The 16380-nt window shown below is 47.4% G+C and overlaps 1 protein-coding gene and 1 long non-coding RNA gene across 5 annotated transcripts in view; one reads left to right on the top strand and one right to left on the bottom strand.

The window, feature by feature from the left end:
* Window positions 1-3356, bottom strand: part of ANKRD55 (ankyrin repeat domain 55) — a 48388-nt gene extending 45032 nt beyond the window's left edge. For 2 of the 4 annotated variants that reach the window (XM_075446951.1, XM_075446952.1), the window contains exon 1: window positions 3162-3301. In XM_075446951.1, the coding sequence (XP_075303066.1) occupies window positions 3162-3201 (40 nt within the window). In that variant the 5' untranslated portion in view covers window positions 3202-3301. Of the gene's footprint in view, window positions 1-3161 lie in introns of all 4 variants that reach the window. The other 2 variants (XM_075446955.1, XM_075446949.1) reach the window with 2 other exon arrangements.
* Window positions 3357-3582: 226 nt separating this feature from the next.
* Window positions 3583-7114, top strand: LOC142358819 (uncharacterized). The gene is made up of 3 exons (XR_012761879.1): window positions 3583-3733; window positions 4049-4322; window positions 5830-7114. It is a non-coding gene; the product is annotated as an uncharacterized LOC142358819 (long non-coding RNA).
* Window positions 7115-16380: the final 9266 nt, after the last annotated feature.

Raw genomic sequence — 16380 nt, 5'->3', positions numbered from 1 at the left:
CCAAATGACATACAGGGCTGTGACATCTTCTTTTGTAGCTGAAATCCCCTGAAAGAATCAAAGTTAAAAGCCAATCTATATGAAATAAGCTGCAGTATTTTAAAAGCACGTAATTTCTTTAAGACAAAATAATTGGCTTTTCGTCAGAAAAGACGGTATATACAGAAATATGCAGAATGATCACAGGATTCAGAGAAATTAAATTACACTGTTTGCGACATTAATTCTCCTCTAACTCTTCTATGAAGAACGTATGTCTTACACGATTTGCAACATTGGCTTATGTGTTGTTTTACAAAGTACACGTTAGATGTACATAAGTGCATGCTTTCTCCTGGATTGAATTTTTAAGGTCTAAATAAATCTGCTGCAGCTTAGTGTACGTGGTCTTGACAATGACTGATTTAGACTTTGCTAAGACAGTAAATTTTGAAAACTGAAAGCTGGATAACAGGATAATATATGTCCACTGTGAAGAAGAAATATTTATGCATATAATTTACTCCCCTCTTTCCTATAAACCCTCTTGTCTCCACCAGCAGCCAAATGCCTTATGTGATTTCCCACAGCTTGTCAGCAGGACAGAACACTAGGCAGTTTGTTTGATTTCAGCATGCCAGAGTCAAGGGTCAGCAGGAGGTGGATGAGTGCAGTTTCTGGAGATGGTAACCACTCTCTAATATTATGGATTTATTGATTGCTTAACAAAGTAATAATCCCCGTGTGTGCCTGGCTGTGAAAGTACCAGTCCAGGCTTTTGTCTAGCTTCTCTGTTTAAATGGTAAACATCTGGAGCCCGGTACAGCACGCATTTAAATGGCACCAAGCAGTATTAGCAGGGGAGGGGTTTCTGATGTTGCTTGGCTTCAAGTCCCACGTTGTTACTGCTGTTACTATTGATATGTATTACAAGCTATTAATAAGCATTACCATAGGAAGTGTTGCAAAGAGACAGTACGATTTTCAAGCCTGGAATGCTGTTTTTTTGATCTGTAGCTGGGATAGTTTTCTGATTTGTGGGGTGGGGAAGAGGTTTGTAGGGAGGGTTGGATTTTTTTTATTAGACCAACAGATATTGATTTGGTGTGTTTGAAAGTTGGTCTGCATTATTCCATTGTTATCAATTGCTCCAGTGAAAGATATTCCTGTTCTCCTTGCTAACAAAATTATGCCTGCTTAAATCAGCAATGTGCCAAGACATTAACATGCTATTCAGATAAAATACACCATACACTGTAAATTTTGAATACAGCTTTCTTTGCATGATAACCAATGGGTTCAGTGTCCCATTAATGTGTGTTGTCTGCTCCTGGTCCCCATCCGCCTCCCAAGCAGCTGGCAGGGAAGGCAAACAGCAAGCCACAAATCATCTAACGAGCCAGCATCCCTGCCGTGGTGGTGGAGGGGAAGATGACGAATTTATTTGGAGTGGACCCTCTTGCTGGGGCGGTGCTGCGTGGGGTGTGACATGGGGCTGGAGATGGTGCTGGACAGGAATAAGGATGGGTCAGCATGGAGAGTGGCCTGGCAGGAGGAGGGGCTGCAGGTGAGCAGCAAGGGGTGGTACAGGCAGATGATGCCTCCCGACTCTCTCACTTCTATCCAGATGTGGTGGTTTGGGTCAGTGACGTCCTGTACTGCTGTCTACCCCCTTATCCATCTGGAGACTTGACTTCTCCTTCCCCAGCTCTGGGCATATTCCAGCTCATTCCCGGCACCACTTCCATCGGCTCCATGGCAGCCATCCCCACAGCACTGCGTGTGCAGGGTTTCCCCTCTCCCTCCCCAGCCTGAGCACTGCTGGATCAGCACGAGGCACACAGCGTACTCGCAGTGCCTGCAGAACGAGAGCTTGAACGGCTGTTTGGGGCTGCAGAAGCTGTCAGCCCCACAGCTCTGTCCTGTTGCGGAAAACGCTCCTTACACCATTCCCACATGGCCTAGGACCACCTGTCCCTACTCCTGCAGCACAGATCCCCCTTCTCCCATAGCGCTTCCCTTCCTCCTTTATCCTTGCTAGTAGTATTTTTTGCCTTTTGTCACTCAGTTTTGCTTGACGGCTTCCCACTCTTCCCCATCTACTCAGGGTGGGGCCCTGGCTGGGCTGGTGTAGGCCAATATTCTCAGGACTTGCTTCAGGCTTTGACTGCTTCTGTGGCTGAAAGGCAGCCCTAAGCCCATGGCTTTACCTGGGGTGTATTTACTTTGGGCTCACCAAAGAAGCACAGGCAAGCGCAGCAGTACAACCCGTGGGACCCAGCCACCCAGAAGGCGTTGCAGTGTCCATCTTCCCCCTGCCCTTCATCTTTTTTCTACAGTCAGCACCTTCGTGTGGGGCCAGCACGACCATGTCAGCTTGGACACACTGCAGGTGTGTGCTGGAGACTGTGGCCACCGCACACAAATTATCTGTCAAGCTGACTTACAGGGAAATTTGCTGCAACACAGATAATCAGACAGTGACAGCTCCCTGCTCTGGGAACATGGAAGGAACGCCACTACATTCCTTATAGCGGGTTAAGCTGTAAGACATAGAGGCTTGTTATCGGCAAATAAAGACACGAAATCCAACCATTTAACTTAAAAACAGACAATGGAGATACTCGTATTTCCATAGCAACCCTACCATGTAGAAAATCTTCATGTTGAAGCTTTTAAAGATATCTTAAATTCACAGCTATGGCAATACTTACCTATGCAGCTAATATCTGTTGAGGCAAAGTCGATCACTTGTCAGCATCCAGTCCTTTTAATGTGTACAAACTAGCAGAATTATTAAAATTAGCTCTTCTTAATTTTTGACTCCATTTTAAACTCCTCCGCTTGCTAATATTGCAATTGTTTTTCTCTCTGTATCCAGAGGAGGACCAATATGCAACACAAACAGTAAACACACGCGTACATCTCTCCATGATAAGCATGAGAGCAGTCAGATGCTGTTGCTCTTCTGCCGCAAAATTTCGTTTTTCACCATCACTGCAGCGGCAGGCAGAAGTGCCCGCGTCCAAAGCCGACGGCAGGAACTCCCCCGCGGGCAGCCGGAGCGCACCTCTCGCAGACCCGGCCTCGCCAGCCGCTCTCGCCACTCGCTCCGCCGAGCGCTCTCCTTGCCCTGGCCCGGCGGCGGCGGCGGGCGGTGAGATCGGCCGCGGGTGACTCACCTTTGTGCTGATCGAACACCGACGAGGAGCTGAAATCCATGGCGGTCCGCCTCACTGCCCGCCGCCAGCCCCGAGCAACGCCATCTCCGCGGTCTTCGGGGCGAGGACCCCCTGCGCGGCGGCAGGCAACGCCGCGGCGCCAGCGCTCCCGCCAGGGGACGAGGCCGGCTTTGCGGCTGCGGCTGTGGCCGCCGCCGGACCCCGCACGCCGGCGGCCCTGGGAGCCCGGCGGCGCCGCCGGGAGACCCCTCGCTGCCGTGGGCGGGGCCGGCAGGCGCTGCACCCCCGCCGGGAGGCGCGGAGAAGGCGGGCCGGCGGGGCCGCCCTGCCCCGCCGCGGGGCTGCCCGGGCCCGGCGGCCCCCGGGCGCTGGGTGAAGGGGTGGCGGCGGAGAGCGCGTCGCCGTGGCTGGGGAGGCAGCGCCGGGCGGCCGGTGTGAGACGGCCCGGGCCCCGCACCCGGCGCTCGCCAGGCCGGCCGCCGGCCTGCGGCCTCGGGCTGTTGTTTTGAGCGGGGGCCCGCCTCCCTAAGCCGGGGCCTCGGACTCTGCGCCGTGAAGGGGAGGGAACCCTGGTGAGCTTCGCCGTTTGCCGGGTTGTTGCCTGGCAAGGATCAGCGGGCTGAGCTGGAGCGCAGCGGGAGCAGCAGGTCACCAGCAGTGCCAGCGGCTGGCGGGTGGCAGGGCGGTGACAGGTCCACCGAGCGCTGGCACGCTGGGGAAGGCGCATGGCTGCCGGCCGATGAGGCAAACTGATCTGTGAACGTTGGGAAAGGCAAGAGGCGTTCGGCCCGGAAGCGCAGGCAGGACCTACGCTAAAGCTGTGCCGTAGTTGGGTCAGCCTAAGAAGACTTTATTCACTGTACTTGTTCTGTTTGGTGTTTTGACAGATTCCCGTTACTACAGCGGATGCTAGAGACACAACGTGCGTGTAGGCACCGTAGGAGTGGTGTCTGGAGCTGATTCACGTGCCAGGCATCTGCTGCTGAACCTAAATCCAGACTATGTGTGTGTTTGGAAGAAGACAGCATGGCCCAGGAGGCAGTGCAGCCTGAACAGCTTGAAACGACAGACCAGAGCTGAAATTCTCCAAAATGTGGCAGTGTGATCTGCCCAAGGGTCCTTAACTGCGGAGAGGCGTGTGGTGGGACTGTGGAGCCGGGGGTAGGCTCTGGTGCTTTTCTCTGCTGCGGGCTGCTTTGTGCTTTGGCTCGTCTCAGGCCTTTTTTATGTGAGAGGAGGGATCCACCGTGTGGCAAGTGCTGTCGGTGCAGTCTGGGAGCAGAGCATTAGGCAGACGGTCAGCTCCTACCTGGCGTCTCCTTGCCAGGAAGGTGGCTCAGGGCTGGCCCCAGCAGGTGACAGTTCAGACCACCCAGTCTAGCACCCCGGCTCTGCTCAAAGCGCTGCTGACTTCGCGGAGGCGGCACTGGAGCTGGAGACATGTCTGTGGTCAGGCATTTGGAACCGCAAATTATCACCCCTGGTCATCTTCAAAAGATCCCAGAAACGGGCTTTGCTTCCTGCAGGTGGCAGGAGGCCCTTTGTCCTCTGTGTACGCAGGATTTCTGACCCTGTGCACTGCTGCAGTGCAGGTTACGCAGTTAGCTGACCGCTCCACCGTCCTCTACCTAACCCGATCAATCCGATACTCAGTTTCACCTGCCCTTTTACCATTACTGGGTCTGTCCTTCCATTCTGCTCCCGAGATGGAGGCAATGGGCTTTGGAGGTTATGGGTCCAGCCTCTCTCTTGCAGTGCATTAGCCTGGGAATGAGGTGCATTGCAGGTATGCAGCAAGGGAATTTCGGAGAGAAATACGTGGCAGCTGATTCCTTGTGGGTCCCACATAGGGCACAATATTCCATATGGCCCTGTGTACATTTGCCGGGGGCTCAGCTTGCCTTCAGCTGTTGGAAAGCCAGGCACCTCCTCTAGATATGTGTCCGCAGCCCACAGGGACAGAGCGTGTTTTAGAGCTGGCAGCTCCTGCCCTCCGCATCCATCAGAAGAGAACCGAGGCCAATGCTTCAGCAAAACACCTCTCCCCATGTAGACATGAGCAACAGGTGAACACAGGTCTGTGTCTCAGCTATGGCAGACATATCACAGCTCAGGGGCTGCCAGAAAAGCTGGGATTTAGGAACAGGGCTTGAGTCGCTGACTTCTCTGTAAGTATCTTTTTATGGCTTCTTTAGAAGACTTGAAGGAAGTGTCTCCAAATTGCTCAGGGCCTCCTGTGCTCAGTGGCTATGAAAGCAACCCTGGCTAAGGACAGCAAAGCCACAAAAAAGGTGGAGGCTGGTGCAGGCAGCAGATGAAGGTGATAGCTTTAATATTGTTAACTTGCATTATTCTTTAACTTAAGCAAAGTGTTCCTGAATTGTTATACTGTCAGTGGTAGTTAGGGTTTTTTGGGGTGGTTTGTTTTTTTTTTTTACTGGAAGAAAGTCGTGGTGCAGAGAAGTGATGAAAAGAGAGTAACAGAAACACGGAGCTTTTTTTGCATGTTTGTTTGCCCACGTTTTCCTGTGCATCAGCGTTTGGCTGTATGTAGGGTAGTTAACTCTTCTTGTCACTGTTGTTCATTAGGTGAATGCAAAAATTGTGGTGAGACCACAGAGAATGGTTGAAACATATGCTGAAATGCTATGTAAATCTTACTTACTAGGGCTGAAGACTGGCACCGCAAAGACTGACAGATCATCGGCGCTGACAGCACCTGCTCTGTGCTACGTTGCCATTGCGAGCATAGAGCAGGCAACATCCCTGCTGCCCTGCAGAGGGCATTGGCAAGTGGGCGAGGCTTCCACATCCGTTTTCACCCAGACACTGTCAGTGCTTTGGAGGAAGGATGCCGGTGGTCTGCCTTTGTACAGCGCCGGGAGCATCAGTCCGTGTCGTGCCTCCCCCCCCCGCCCCCGACCTGTACAGAGCACTGCCAGCACCGCAGAGACAGCATCTCCCGGGGTGAAGTGTTTCCCGGCTTTCTTCACGGGTGTATTGCAACCCTGAATGTTTACACCCTCGGTATTGCTTGGTAAGCATGTAATCTAGTGAGTGGGAGTCAAAATGAGGGATGCCATCAACCTTCACTTTCCATTCCTAATGAAATTCAGTAATAATAATAGTTTGATTATAAAGTATTTCAAGTACCACCCTATATATAAACTAACTCCTGGCTGGATTTGGAGGTCCATGCTCAATTTTGGGAGTGTTAGCACCAAGCTCAAACGGTGTGGAGAAGTCAGACCACTGGCCAGGCAGAAGGATTCAGCTGTGCTCTCTGGTGGGGACTGATCCAGGGTCCACCTGAATGAGCAAAATCTCCATTAAAATGTCAGCAGATAAACAGTGACTAGAGAAAGGAGAATAAAGTCACAGCTGTGTCTTAGAGGTTCCCACATGAAATGTAACACAGGGTGAGTGAGGATCTGTTCTGCTCTGCTCTCTGCTTTATAAGGCCAAATACATCCTCTGCTAAGTCAATATGACTTTTTACCCTTGGCTTCAGTGGGATCAGGGCTTCTCCCATGGTATGATTTACTGGGTATCACTAGCATCCTATGAGACAAATTTAGTAACAAGACAATCATGCCTGAGAGTCCACTTGGTACTTAGAGTAGGGCTGTTAAACAGTAACTAGTTTTATGAGTATTGTTTTCCCAAATGATAATCTATTTGTAATTAAGTAAACCAAATTAAAAATTTTTCTCAGACTGATTGTTGTGACCACTTCAGAAGGAGCAGGGAGTCTCCCACTGAGTTTACCACCCTTATCGTGCTGTAGCTTTCTGTCGTTACCCTCCAAAGACTTCCTCATTATATTTTCAGGTCTAAAACTGCATTCAGTACCTGTGGCATGGTGTAAGGCTGGTCTGAAGAGCCCGGCAGAGTGGGCAAGCCAGACACGGGTGTGGAGGAGTAGATGGGGCGGGTGTGAAGACCTGCTGAGTCAGGAGAGTCAAAGTGCAGGTGTGTCTGTCCTGGTGTCCTGGGTACAAACCGCTGTCGGGGATACTGGGGAGCTGGGGCATGTCACATTCGTGGCATTACACTGGTAAAGGAAAATTTGTGTGCAAACCCTTGCTTTTTATTTTTTATTTTTTTTTTAATTCTGTTATAGCTTGTTCTACAAGATAACATAAGCAAGAAAGAAAGTGTCTTTTCCAGGTCTGACCAAAAGTTCATCTAGCCTGGTCACCGCGGTGTCGAAATAGCGCTCACCAGCAGCTGTCTGGTAAACTGCAGGACAAGTGTGTATCGGTATATGCTCTGAGCACTCCCCCGATCTCCAGCCTTTTTCAGATGGTGGGCTGCAGAGCGAAGTGTCTCCAAGGCAGTCCTGTGATTCTGCTGAGTTCCAGTAGATGGTGGGGTGGGATCAGCACTCGGCTCTTTGAACTAGCAGAAGCAGCTCTGAAGCAGACACGCTGGCATTGTTTTTCTATTAAACCCTTTTAAGCGGAGGAAAAAAAGTTCATTTGTGGGAAACCGGTAATCTCTGACATTGTGCAGTGCATTAAGAATTCCTGCAAATTAATGAAGTCCCATTCCAGATATCAAGTAACAGTACAGAGCATGACTAATAATCTGTGAATGGTAAGCTTTGACAGCCTTGCTGTAAACTTTTGTGATAGTAAATTTGTACTGGTAAAATACAGGAAAAGGTTAGTATGTGTTTTTACCTCTTTAACTCCAAAATATTCTATCTTAAACAAGAAAAGTTTGTGATTTAAAGGTAGGTGGAAAATTATGGGTGGGTTGAGAACAGTATTGAGAAGAGTGGCTCAAAAAGACAAAACGGACTGACGGGTGTATCTCTGTGTAGCTAAAAGCCAAGGGCAGAAAGCCACCCTTTGCAGCGCTGAATCAGGAGAAGGCGGCTGCCTCTTCCCCAGCCAGTGGGGATGTGCACACTGCGAATCCCAGTCTTGCTGTGCCACCAACTTGCTGGGACAGCGAGGTCAACTTGCCTTTGTGCTGGATTCGGAGTGATAATACCTGATGGGTAGGTGAATGTCTTTTCAAAGGTATTTGCACCATTCTGCTTTTATGTGTTTGCCGTACCAGTTTTGCTATGAGACACACAAAACTGGGCTAGCAAGAGAGTGTCAGCTGCTCTGGGACCACTACCTGCCATAGCAGTGGTGGTGTTCAGACTCCGCAATGGGACACGTGGATGACACGGGCAGTGTAACAAGTCCAAACAGGCACAACTAAACAGACAATGGCAAATCTGAGTGACAAGTCAATTCTTAGAGGAACTGCTTAAAAAAGAAGCTCATTCATCCCGTGCTTCTGAGCATTTTGATATTATATGAAAGGCAAATATAAAGCATCCTGTCCAATTAGCTTTGGTTGTAGAAATAACAGGAATCTATTTATTGTGTCATAGGATTATTATACCACACAAATCTCCTCTGTTCCTCATTAATGCGTGCAGTATATCGATACCAGCCAGCCACTCTTCATATTTTTTCTTCAGCAAGCCATGGAAGCACATGCCTTCTTTCTAGTCCTGTTTCTTTGAATCTATTTCTGTGCCTCGTAATGCAGAAATCAGAGGACAAAACAAGATAAATCTCACACTTATGTCTTCACATCATATTCTTTCTAACAATTTCTGTGTCATATAATAGTGGGTGTTTCTGTGCCAGAGTAAGTCCATGTCTTTGGGATGCTGGGCTGTCCTCCCTGAAAACACACAAATTGCTTACAGCCCTAACCCTGACATCTCACCACCTGGCTGGTGAGGTAGCATGCTTCAGGGAAGCTGGCTGGCATAGTGAGGAAGTTGTGAAGGCATGGCTACAGTCTGTGACAAATCAGAGTTATACAGAAGAAAAGTAAAGTGGTTGCTGGAAAAAACACTGACATGAACAAAGGAATTTTGGTGGGGCCATGTTGCAATGGCAGGTGTCAATACAAAGTTGAGCATCAGAATTTACACAGTGCCAGGAAAATAACTTTTTGCTTCCTCCATTCATGTCTTGTTATTGTCTTATGCAATTTTTTGATTCACGACTACAACCTGGAACCAGTTTACCTTTTCTTCTGCTGATCATTTTTCTATGGTACATTAACTCCAGCATGTGCAAGCAAAAGTAAGTACAATGCAATGACGTGTGCCGTGTTGTTACTTGTGCAGCTTTAGCGATGACGAGGGTAGTCCAGATATAAACAGATAAATAACAGGTAAATAATGCAGCTGCATAGTATTGCATCAAAGGCTGCCCCTCTGACTGTCTTCCGTGTGATTACAGTGAGGTGTGTAATATGGAGACATTGAGCTGATGACTTCTGTCTTTTTCATGTTTGGGATAACTGAAGCTATGTGTCTGTTAAAGTCCTTCATTATCAGTATTTTACATTTCATTGCCAAGGTATGTTGAAGCCCCAGATACGAGGAAAAATAAAAGGTGTCTGTAACATGCGAACTGCAAATTGCAGCACAAAGGGTTTAGTCCTGCATTCCTTGCATACCTGCGACTTCTGTTGCTATCTCATCCCAGATTATGAGCTTGACTTCAAGTTTGCAAGGTGACAAGTGCATTAGTGGTAATGGAGCACACAGGTCTGTGGTTTGGTATTATTATACTTACACAGAAGTGGCAATTTAACTGTGTGCCATGAAACTCAAACAAAAAAGCAAACATTTAACTGGTATTTCAATATACCTAGTGCACTCACTATCTGAATTTGAAGTTAAGAAGCTGAGTAGGCCACAGCACCAGAGGCAGGTTCAGAAGGAAGTGAAACGCACCAGGCTAAACAACGTTATCCTTTTGAAGACTTAGGCTATTACAGCTGCCGAAGGTGCATCAAGTCTGCAACCCGGCAGGGGTCTGGATTGCAGCAGCATTTATTATTCCTTGGATGTAGCCAGGATAGTTCCCAGACTTAGAAGACCTATTTATGGGCACCCACTCCACCTGTAATTATTGTGAAATTATGGTGGTACTGGGAGGGCCAAGCAAGCACTGTGTTACCATGGTGGCATGCAGGGCTGAAAGCCAACCTGAAACTCTTTTGAGGTCCCAAGATTTTCCAGTCTACCTAGACAGGACATAGAAAGCTTAGGAAAAGTCACTGAGGTGAAATACGTTGTAGGGGGCAATGGGAAGGCCACACCAGAGTCACACACCTGGTTAGCAGTCCTGGGACTGGCGGAGGGCTTCCAAATGGCCATGGCAGGCTAGTGCTGGGTCACTCGACATCCTGGCTGTGGGAGCAAGGGTAGCCTCGCTGGTTAAATCCTAAACTGGGAGATTGCTCTGTTCTGCTGTAGTCTGCGGTCATAGGCTCTGCTGTTCCAGTTTATTGGAAATAGTAATATTGCAATAATATTAATCAATTATTCATAGACAGCAAGACATTTGTACACAGGACTGATGTGGTTTTAAATGCTCGAGTAGATGTTTGCAGGAGGGCTGTTGTAAAGTCTGCTCATTTCTTACTGTGAGCTCTAGAATCAGAGTGCAACAGAAATGTGGAAAACATATTTTGCTGCTGACAAGTGGCTTTTATATGAAGTAATATTTTAACTTCAGAGGACCTTTCCTGACATTACAAAACCATCCAAGCGGGTCAAAGTGTGACCTTAAACTATGTGGATACTTTAGCTGGCAAGGGAAACTGGAAGATCTTTGGAACTGCTTGAAAACTCCGTGTGTGTTTATTCTGCATATGGTGGACAGGCACGAACTCTCTCAGTTTGTGCTCTGACACAAAGACAAGCCTGGTTTTTAGCTCAAGCTCAGCATCACTGGGCCCAGTCTTGTTTAACTTCTTCATCAACGACCTGGATGAAGAGTTAGAATGTACCCTCAGCAAGTTTGCTGACGACACCAAACTGGGAGGTGTGGTAGATACACCAGAAGGCTGTGCTGCCATTCAGCGTGACCTGGATAGGCTGGAAAGCTGGGCAGAGAGGAACCTGATGAGGTTCAACAAGGGCAAGTGCAGGGTCCTGCACCTGGGGAGGAACAACCTCATGCACCAGTACAGGCTTGGGGTGGACCTGCTGGAGAGCAGCTCTGCGGAGAGGGACCTGGGTGTCCTGGTGGACGACAGGTTAACCATGAGCCAGCAGTGTGCCCAGGCTGCCAAGAAAGCCAATGGGATCCTGGGGTGCATCAAGAAGAGTGTGGCCAGCAGGACAAGGGAGGTTCTCCTTCCCCTCTACACTGCCCTGGTGAGGCCTCATCTGGAGTACTGTGTCCAGTTCTGGGCTCCCCAGTTCAAGAAGGATGAAGAGCTACTGGAGAGAGTCCAGCGGAGGGCTACAAGGATGGTGAGGGGACTGGAGCATCTCCACTACGAGGAGAGGTTGAGGGAACTGGGCTTGTTCAGCCTGAAGAAGAGAAGGCTGAGAGGGGACCTAATAAATGCCTACAAATATCTGAAGGGTGGGTGTCAGGAGGATGGGGCCAAGCTCTTTTCAGTGGTGCCCAGTGACAGGACAAGGGGCAATGGGCACAAACTGAAGCACAGGAAGTTCCGTCTGAACATGAGGAAGAACTTCTTCTCTCTGAGGGTGACGGAGCACTGGAACAGGCTGCCCAGGGAGGTTGTGGAGTCTCCTTCTCTGGAGATATTCAAGACCCGCCTGGACAAGGTCCTGTGCAGCCTGCTGTAGGTGACCCTGCTTCGGTGGGGGGGTTGGACTAGATGACCCACAGAGGTCCCTTCCAACCCCTACTATTCTGTGATTCTGTGATTCTGTGATCATACTAATGCATTCACACATTTTTCAGCTCCGACTGTCTGTCCACTATATCCCATGTGTATATACATGGGCAAAAATTAGCTCAAGGAGGAACTTTTGCTCTACAAATGTAAGTGAAACCTCCAGATACGTTGGTCAGAGGTAGCTGACGGATTACACACGTGGATGTGCAGGAAGAGGAACACGAGAGCAGACGAGAGGAGGTGCTGGGGGCACCCCAAGCACCCACAGCTGAAGGGGATGCAGCACCCGTGGGGGGAGGCTGTACTGCCTGGCCAGGGCACAGCGCTGTGCATTCTGTCGTAAAGGTTTTCCGTGGCACAGCAGGCAACAGACAAAACCCCACAGCTTCCTCCCCACCCTGCGGAGCCCGCGTCGGCTGTGACTACCCAAAGGTTAAGCAAGCACAGACCTTCCTGGCAAAATCACCCTGGTTCAGGTTTTTTCCTTGAGAACGGGAAATGTTTTTCAGTCTGGTTAGGCAGGCTTAAAATAAAAAAAATCCCAGAAAAGAGTGAAAACAGGTATTATATAAGCAAAAGGTGAACATGCACGGCTTATTTGGAGACGTAGCTGGCAGCGAAATGTCTTTGTCTCAGCTGGCTGAGAAGCCGTCTTTCATGGCAGAACGTCTCGGTGACTGCCATATTCACAGGCCCTGTGCAGCTCAGCTGGCCCGGGCTCCCGGCAAGCTCCCGAGCCTCCAGGCTCTTGGCCATCCTGAGTGACAGCCTGGGGCTGTGCTGAAGCGTGGTTTTTGCACGAAGGGGCTGTTGAATCACATGTGTTTGTGTGCCTGCACAAATTCTTTACCTAGCTGAGATATCTACAGCACGGTCAGGGCAGCAGGGGAGCACACAGAGGAAAGCAGCGCTGCGGTGTCCAGCAGCACAAAGACAATGGCTAGAGGGAAGCACACAAAGGCATTGATGGCTGTTTCGCACCAGCTTAGGCATCAAAAATGAAAACCTACAGACCCATCCCTTCATCCCTCACAGACACTTCGCAAAGCAGCTTGAACAACCTTGAAAAAACTGTGTGAGACTCTCAAATGGTTTTGTGATTTGCTGTGTGACTGACTAAAGGCAGAAGTGTTTTAAAGTTCTTTGAGCGTGTTTCTGTTCTTGAATTATTTTGAAATTACAGCACTTTCACATGTTGTGTAGCTGCTTCTTTTCTAACTGGACTCACTCTGGCAATCTGTGAGTCCTAAGCTATTCATTGTAACATTATCAGGAGTGGATAGGTCTGAGTAGAAATGAATACGACAAGTACCTTCATTTTTAGAAAAAGTGAGTCTTATGGAATAGACCAAGATATTTTCAGGTATGTGAAAAGGCATGCTTGACTTGTTTGTGTTAACACTGAAGTTAAAGACAGTCCTTTGCAAATATTTTTTTCTATTTCAGAACTGGTTTACTGTGACTTGTATGTTGGTTATACTCCACAACTGTCTTGACAGCTGCCTGAATATAGAATTGTCATGTATGCAAATCACAAAAATGTCATGAGTCTCTATGGATGAATGAGAAATTTTAGCTGTTCTTTATTATTCTGCTATTCCAAAACATCAGCCATTTCTGTGAGATTTCTTATGCTTTTTTTTTTGTCCAGAAGTGGTAAGTACACATAAATCTTTTAGGACAATTCTGATTGTGCAGGGATTTAAATTTCTGCAAGCAAGGCTGGAGCTTGACAATTTCCAGGAAACATTTTAGCAAGTAAATTTTGTTAGACATAATGACCTTAGATGACCACTCAAACAAGACAAATAATTTACAGTCATTTGCCTGCTGAGATTTGCAAAATCATACACATGCACACATGCACACACACATTGTATTTGCGCACAAACACACAGTAGGACCTTTACCAATCTTTAACTGGATTGTAGAAGTACACCAAAAAAGATATTGCAGTGGGCTCAGACGCAGAAAAAACACAAAAAAGATCTGTTCGAAATAAAGCCAGATAACAGACAACCTTTTACTGAACTTACTTAATCCAGGAGGAGATTTGCTGGCGGATGGTGGGCAGGAGGCAGGAGACTGTCCCTGCTCCTTCTCTGTGGCACATGCTTCACGTCACATGCAAGGGGAGCAGCTGTGCAGCCTCTCCAATCCACCCCATGGCTGTAGGGATCTCTGCCTAATCCATGGGAGATTTATAACTCCCCCCAGGTGGGGCCATGTGAAATCACCCCATCAAAACCCTACAGCCAGGAACAGTTGTCTGAAAATAAGACCAAGAACACAGACGTGCATTCTTGGGTGAATTAATAAAACTGCTGAGAGATGGTGTACCTGTCTGGAAGGATGCCTCATCAGAGCAGAGTCTTCAGGAGGTCTGATCCACACTACACGGTGGCAAAGGCACCAGGGCCCTGTATTTTCAAAGATAATACAGGCCCTACAATATTCATAAGACCAGTAGGTCATCTGGTCCAGTGTCCTCTCCAGCAACAGTGAGCAGCAGGTGCTTACAAGTGTAGGAAATGAGCAGATACCATTTCTCAGGTATGCCCTTGAAGTTTCCAGCAATTGGTGCTTTAGAGACTGCCTATGCTGGAAGTTGTGTCCAGACCATCACAGATAATTGTAGTCAGTGGATCTGCTGCTCATCAGTCTATCTGTTGCGTTACTGGACTTGCAGATTCTTTTAGCTTCTACATCATCCTCAATTACATGGTTAAATTTCTTGTGCCCAGTAATCTTCCACTTTCAGAAACAGCGATTGTTGTTCTCTCCAGTATTCCCTGTTTTACAGATTTCTGTCAGTGGTGGTCAGGGACCTACATTCCTCTGAGGTTTTGGGTCTGGCTCCTTTTACATAGATGTTGCTTAAGCCAGCAGCTAGTGCAGATGTTTTCAGTTTGGTGGATGTCTGCAATAGTGAAGAACAGCAAAATGGTGATTTCCTCCAGTAGAAACAAATGCATATATGTTAAATTTTTATGACTGACAACCATGAAATGAGATAAACTGAAGGAAATTAGGAAAAGACTTTCCTGAAATAAATACCAGTGTAGCTGAGGGAATGGGATACAGATATGTCTACGAGCATTTTCTCAGGACCGCATTGTCAATGTAGAACTGAGCCAGAGCAGGTACAGAAGCCGCTTACTCTTGGGGACAGCTTTATCTAGGAGGGTCTGCAGCTGAATCAATGGAGTTCTGGCAGTGATAAATTTAGGCCAGTAATTACTAAAACAAATGAAAAATAGCGGCTAGAGGTTATAGTACAAAATACCTGCCATTAGTATTTGTCATGATGCCAGAAAGGCTTCTGAAGTAACTTAGAGCGGATTTGATTTCCTTCTAGTAGGAGGGTACTCGAGAGAAGAGAGAAGATAAAGTTCTTTCTTAGACTGTAAAGAGGCTAGAAAGCTTAACATATTTAAAATTGCTTAGCAAACACTGGCAAACTCTAGCTTACAGTAAGGCTGTTTCTGTGCAATCTGCTTCCATGTTTTCTTTGAGCAGGGAAGGCAGTGTTTCAGAGAGCTGTTATCGGAGGTGGAGCAAATATACCCAGGACTCACTGGGCTGCACACTGTGTAGTAGAAAGTGTCCACAGTGAGGAAACATGTAGAGCCAAAGTGGCAAGAGATGAAGGGAATAGGGTACAGCATTTTTTTTCATGGGATACAGCACTCCTCAAGCTTTGATTCTTCTAGTTGCACAGAAGATGCAACTAATTTGGTGTTCCAGTCAATATTTCTCCTGGGTGCTAAGCATCTCATAAACACAACAGTGAGCCTACGTATATGTATGTATGACTATATGTATACACCCCTCTCCACATACACATCTACACACACATATATAGTGGCCAACCTGACATATGTGTACACTTAATGTCTAATACATAATACGCTTATTTAGAGTGCTACTGAGGGTGTATAAGATGGTGCAGTTGCCTAAAAACATCTCCTGTTTATTTTTAGGTGGTGCTATTTGTGAACAGCCTTTGGAAGTAAAAAGTAGTATTTCATTATTTGAAGACAATTGAAAATGCAGATTTTCTTTGGATCCATGTTTTTACTCATCCCATTAAATGTTGGTCACCTGGACATTTTAATCAGGATTATGGTGTCTAATGAGATTAGTTAGATAACACTTCTTGTTAATTAGGGTGGCCTATTCACGAGACTTTTTCTGAAGGGCATGTGTGAAACAGAATGCTTTGGAGGACAAGTGGCTGTGTGAGACCAAGGTCAGAGATAGGATGCTGCGGGGTGTTGGAGAGTGCAAACATGAGTGTTAACATGGAAGTGCTTTTTAAACCAGTTGATTAAAAACGCACTAATAGAAAAAACCACAACAGACATACCTTTATAGGAGTAATTACATCTATTCAATTGTGATTCAAAAGATATTCAAATGTGTCTATTGAATGTGAAGAGATGATGTGCATACACTGCAGTAAAAAAAACAAGATTACAATGAGAAAACTCATTTTAAAGAAACAGTTAGAAAATAACTAACTAAT

This window comes from Opisthocomus hoazin, chromosome Z (assembly GCF_030867145.1).
Source record: "Opisthocomus hoazin isolate bOpiHoa1 chromosome Z, bOpiHoa1.hap1, whole genome shotgun sequence".
In the NCBI taxonomy this organism is placed as follows: Eukaryota; Metazoa; Chordata; class Aves; order Opisthocomiformes; family Opisthocomidae; genus Opisthocomus; species Opisthocomus hoazin.
This window is presented reverse-complemented; position numbering and strand designations above follow the sequence as displayed.